At 42.8% G+C, this 6,000-nt stretch overlaps 1 protein-coding gene across 2 annotated transcripts in view; it reads right to left on the reverse strand.

Annotated features, from left to right (window-relative positions):
- Positions 1-5,790, reverse strand: part of BCAT1 (branched chain amino acid transaminase 1) — a 104,380-nt gene extending 98,590 nt beyond the window's left edge. The window contains exons 1-2 of one of the 2 annotated variants that reach the window (XM_060114101.1): positions 5,704-5,790; positions 5,410-5,577 (exon numbers count right to left, since the gene is read on the reverse strand). In XM_060114101.1, coding sequence (XP_059970084.1) covers positions 5,410-5,577; positions 5,704-5,775 — 240 coding nt within the window. In that variant the 5' untranslated portion in view covers positions 5,776-5,790. Of the gene's footprint in view, positions 1-5,409; positions 5,584-5,703 lie in introns of those variants that run through there. The other variant, XM_060114102.1, reaches the window with a different exon arrangement.
- Positions 5,791-6,000: the final 210 nt, after the last annotated feature.

Genomic DNA, 6,000 nt, shown 5'->3' on the forward strand with positions numbered 1-6,000 from the left:
TGGAATCCCTGAGCAATGCGTTATTATGCTTCCCCAAGTGACCTTACAGCTCCATTTTAACTCTACCTCTTATCGTCAAAGTTCAAAGAAACATTTACTGTGATTTCAGATTCCTGCCCTAATATCTAGTACTAAAATCAAAACAATATAACTTTGAATCTGAATCAGCTAAAATGAAATGAAATGTACTAGGCAAAATTGCCCTTTCATAGTGATGGAATGTTAACAACTGCTGAGTGATCATCGTGTGCACATCCACCCTTGGCCTTATGCCGGAAATCCATTGAGGTCTTTGCTGGTCACGTAAGAGACATTTGTAGCTTGTTTGGCTTAGAACATCCCAACAGGTGCCCCTTCTGTCTAGATGTATAAGGAGTCAGGTAGAATTTGAACTCTAATTATGTCCTAGGATTCTTAACCATCTCCAGTCAAAATAGCAAAAACATTTCTCAGACTAGGGGATAGACTGTACATGCAATTGATGAAATATTCAGATCTACATAACAAAATTTTAAAAAACTAGTGAATTGGTTCTTTTTAGATGAAATATAAGACTATTAATGGAACTAGCTGAATTTTACAAATTTTTCAATCACAAAGAATCACGTTTTTCAGTATGACTTTTCCTGATTATTGCTTGTTGTAATGTAATTTCCTCTTTTTTTTTTTTTCACGTGTCTTCCTTTTTCTTCTCTTCTTGACTCTTTCCCTAAATTTCTGGAGCATGATTATCTCTTTTTTTAAGATTTTCTTTCTCCCATTAATCACTGAACATGAGAGAAATATTTTGCAAAATGGCTTTTCCCACAAAAGGGGCATGGCCTATATGACAATAGGAAAATATTTATATGCTATACTGTATTAATAAGGTGATCTAATTTCTAAGTTATTTTAAGCATGTAAGACTCAATTTCTAGGGTGATATTATTCATCTTATAGATTTGAGAAGACTAATTAGAAGCACAGGTGCAACTGGCACATCATGAACCCTTGTGTGATAGAAAAGACTGATTCTGCTGTGGCTTCATATTTACAACTGACATTGTGAATCATAGACTAGATCTTATGATAAAAATGTATGCAAATATTTACAAAGTTATGTTTAGGAATCAGAGCATCCCAAATGCTTCATTTTGAAACATTTTAAACATTTGAGTTGCACCCAAGTTTGATGTACATGGATTCCAATTTCAGTAGCCTTAGTTGAATGGCCACTGACATGTATTACCAAATGGGCTACAGAGACTCAGTAAAGCCCATCAGTAGGAATGTTACCATATGTCACTTTAAATGTTTAGAGCATTTGGACAGCTGTTAAGGGGCTAAAGTTACAACACAAAGGCTGCCCACATTTACAACTGTAAAGTGAGCAGACCAGCCACGGTCTCCTCCTGTGCTCAGAAAGAATGATGTACCATATAGGAAGTGGAGGATGCCTGGGATAATGATGTCTATCATGGGAGGTACCAGATTCTCACTCTAATATGGTAACTAAATCCCCTCGGGCATAATAAGGCTGAACATTCCACTGGGTTTCCGTAGAGTGGCATCTGTTAGTTAGAGGAATTACAGTTGCCAAGCCTAAAATAAGACAGAGAAAACTCTTCACTTTCATCTTTCTACACCCATTGAGGAGAGGCCATTCAGAGAACCAAACAACCTGAAACCCCCAAAGATATAACTAACCCAAACACTCACAGTGCCCACAGTTTAGAAACAACTCTTCATTTATGCACAGAAAAAGTTTACTCATAAGCCTAGACCTCTCAGGTTATACTATCCAGCTGTGCACTTCTTTAAAAAAATTACAGAAACTTCAATTTAATAGAGTCAGGAGCCCAGAAGAGGGAATTCTCCGGGCCTGCAATGATAGCAGAGCCCAACAAGAAGAAGAAAGACTCCAGCAGCAACTCGGTCAGTGAAAAGCTATGGACTCTGTTTACTAGAGCCGTTCCAATGTCCTTCTCCCCTCTATAAAGACTTCTTTCCTTGCTGCGCAGAGACTTCCTTGTGGCTGGCCTTGGTCGCGGACCCCGGATTGCAATTCTCTGCTGATCCCAAACAAAACCATCTTTGCTGGAGAAATATTTGCCGCAGTCTATTTGTTTTGGGCCAACCCTTCCCTGGTCTAGCTCTCTCTCTCTCTTTTTTTTTTTTTTTTTTGCAGTACGCGGGCCTCTCACTGTTGTGGCCTCTCCCGTTGCGGAGCACAGGCTCCGGACGCGCGGGCTCAGCGGCCATGGCTCACGGGGCCTAGCCGCTCCACGGCATGTGGGATCTTCCCGGACCGGGGCACGAACCCGTGTCCCCTGCATCGGCAGGCGGACTCTCAACCACTGTGCCACCAGGGAAGCCCCTTGGTCTATCTCCTAATATTAGAAATAATGAACTGAAGGGGAGCAGAATAGATCACCCCTAAAATATGCCTCTTTGGCAGAAGGATTATTTTGAACTGATTATCTCTGAAAGGCTGCAGACACAAAAGAATATTTGAAAACAGAGTAGAAGTTGCATTTACAATGGAAATCCCCATTTGTAAGGGTGTCTCCCTCTCTGTACGGAGAAGGTACCGACTTAAATCTGCAATTTTCTGTGCATTGTCTGATAACCTCCCATAACTGGTTTGCTCCACTGCTGCTCCAGCATCTTTCTTTTGTCTTTAGCTGAAGATGATATTTAAGGCGATAGCTTGGGCCATTGCAGGGAGTGACTCAGTTTTCCTGGGTATCTTCCATGTACACAGGAGGTATACATGTTATTAAACTTCTGGGTTTTTTTTCCTGTTAATCTGTGTTTTATTACAGGGATATCTTAGCCAAGAATCTAGAAGGGTAGAGGGAAAATTATTTTTCCTCCCCTACAGAACTAAAAGTCCTGACCTGATGTAAGGGATAACATCTAAAATTATGAAAATAATTGGGAGATACACAACTACTGAAGGAAACCATAACTTGATTTTAATTCTTAGCATAAACCTCTGTAATAATCAGAGGACTGTTCTCGACTGTCTTTCACAAGGTTTTAAGCCCATTTCAAATGATTAGACCTTCTCAGGTTCAATGATCTGACAGGCAAGAGAAATTCTTGCATACAAATGGAAAATTTTCTTAACTCATCTTCCTTTCTCTCTGTAGTTCTAAAATCAAATGAAGTTGTTTATTATGGAAACTCACTAAATTAAATATTGGCCAAAATTAAACTCTCATTTTTTGTTCTCCCTTTTTCTTTTTTTTCTTTCTCACCATTGCAGGTTCTACCACTGCCCTTTTGTTAGGCCTGCTTAACTAGCTATGCATCTCTGAGCCTGGCCTGAGGGGCCACATCCTGTGTCTGGAATGTGAATCCCCTCTCCCTGCCAGGCGTCCTGTTGGGCCCCCTGCGCGCACACACAAACAGCCCTCTCCCTTCATTTAACCATGCATCCCTGCCAATGACTTCTTATCTCTGTCCTTTCAGATATGTGTCTCTTGTAAATCTCCACCTTAATTCAGTAAGTTATAGTATGTAATTACCATTTTTATACACATCCTATTCAATGTATATGCTATTTTTCTCACTCGGTTGCCCACTCTGTATGTGTCCATCTTAACATAATAGCTCCCAGGCAAGACCATGTCTGGAAAATTTGCTGAGGACAGAGCCTATTATGGTGTCTTGTGCAAATAACATTTTTTTTTTTAAAGGATGACCTAAGTATGAGCAATACTTAGGTAAAAGATTAGTAGAAAGGTTTTTTGAAATAATAAAAACACACTTAAAGGAACCTTAAATACTCCTTAGATCACGCCTAAAATACATAAGCATTTCTTTCTTAATCTTAGTAAAATATCAGAAAACAGAAATGAGACTACTTGAAGATACCTTCAGTTCCTGTGTTATAAAAAGTACCTCGTAAAAGGGAAGGGGGTTTTGGACTCATGTTAAAGCACCCATGAACTTACAGATAATCAACTACATACAGATAATCAACCACAGTTCCACATGGTACAGGGGAAAGTTGGAAAAGCAAGACCGTTTATTCTCATAATTTTCTCCTTTTACTCACTAATTCAATACTCAATCAAAGTGTATTTTTCAGCTGAAAGTAGACAGGCATGAGCAAGCCAGAAATTGAATCTCTTAACTCTAGAAGAGGAAGGCTGCTGACTTTTTCACCGCGGCGCATTTGCATATCTCTTCTTAATACAGAACTACATTTCCACTCATTTCCTGCTTAATCATAGTGGAAATTTTTGTTTGGTGACAAGGCACCATTGACATATTATTTCTCGTAAGTGAAATTGTAGGCTGGAATGGGTTGTGGATAAGCCCAGTTGAAAACCGTACTTATCTCCCTCCTTGGAAACTCTGAAACTCAGCTTTTTTTTTCTCCTCAAAGTTCAGACTGCATAGAGGAATCTCCTACTTCCAAGATGTTAGAAGGCAGGACCACTTGCCCATCCTTCACTTTCCTTTAAAAAAGCTGCACTTCAGTTTTTCATATCATTGCAGTTTTCCAGCGTGTAGGACCAGGAAAACAGAACCCTTAAATCTGTTCATTTCTACACCTAAACCTTCCCAAGGAATAGGCAGCTGGGCTAATTATCCTTGATTAGCATAAGACTAAAAGACCCTAGGGTGTTCTTGAATAAAAGAAGGCCCTTAGGCTTCTTTGATTTGTAACTCTTAGAAGCTTGACTATTCACAAGAAACAAAGTAAGACAAGTCTTCGGTTTTTGTTTTTCTGCGGTACGCGGGACTCTCACTGCTGTGGCCTCTCCCGTTGCGGAGCACAGGCTCCGGACGTGCAGGCTCAGCGGCCATGGCTCACGGGCCCAGCCGCTCCGCGGCATGTGGGATCTTCCCGGACTGGGGCACGAACCCGTGTCCCCTGCATCGGCAGGCGGACTCTCAACCACTGCGCCACCAGGGAAGCCCAAGCCTTCTGTTTTAATAGGGGTGAGACAGCGCCCCTTACCTAGTTCTGCACCTCCCTCCTTTATAACTTAACGCCGAGCAGAAAACCCGTTTACAGCCAGTGACATCCCCCAGACCTCTCCTCCGAAATTCCCCACCTCCTGTGCATCTTAGAAAACTGAGAAGAGCTTCCTCTTCCTTTCCGCGCTTCAAAACAGGCAGGGGAAGGAGCTGCGAGCAGCCTTTTATCTCGGTTCACGAATGCAGTTGTGAAAGAGCGTGAGGCGGGCGGTACATCCTGTGAGCGGGGCTTAAGCAGAAGTCTGAAGAGAAGAAGAATGTAAGGTTCTGTCCGACGATGACTGATAAGGGAAAAATTGCAAACGTTTGCGTGGCAAGAAACCGTGTAGTCCTTCCTCCGTCCCCCTTCTGCCAACTGTGCGTTGGAGGAATCGCAGGCTCAATCCATACACACATTTTTGTAAAAATACAGTCAGAATCATAAGTAGTTACCTTCATTGTTCGCTCGGCCGTGAGAGCAGCTCGAGGTGAGCGGAGGCAAAGGCGCTGCGTCCCAGGCGTTCCGGGCGGCGCGAGTCTGGGGAAGTGGCTGGAGTGGCGGCGGGCACACGTGGCGGGCGCCTCGCAGACTGGCCCGGGCAGCGGCGATCGCTGGCTCTCCTGCAGATTGCATCAGCAGGAAGAGTCTTGAGGATGTGTTTCCCCAGACGGGCCCCAGACGGTAGAGCCTCTTCCGCACGAATATTCCGACCCGGCGCCCAGTCCAGACCCTTACCCACCGCTCACTCCTGGGGGTGGAGGATGCCAGCTTTTCAAACGCTTAACCCCTGAGTTAGTGCCTGGGTGTGCGTATATCATTGATGTGGGGATCAAAGAAAAAGAAGAAAAGCAAATCACAGATCATGATCGCCATTCCCTCCTTAGCTGGCTGCCTGCCCACCTCACTTTCCACACTCCCCAAAGTAACTTCCTGCATGCCCCTGCTCAAGATTATACAGTGGATCCCGGTCATTTAAAACAGAAAAATTTTAAATGTATATTTTGAATAGTAAAGAACACGTGCCTGTTTTTAAAGAGTTTGCC

This window comes from Mesoplodon densirostris, chromosome 11 (assembly GCF_025265405.1).
Source record: "Mesoplodon densirostris isolate mMesDen1 chromosome 11, mMesDen1 primary haplotype, whole genome shotgun sequence".
Taxonomy (NCBI): domain Eukaryota; kingdom Metazoa; phylum Chordata; class Mammalia; order Artiodactyla; family Ziphiidae; genus Mesoplodon; species Mesoplodon densirostris.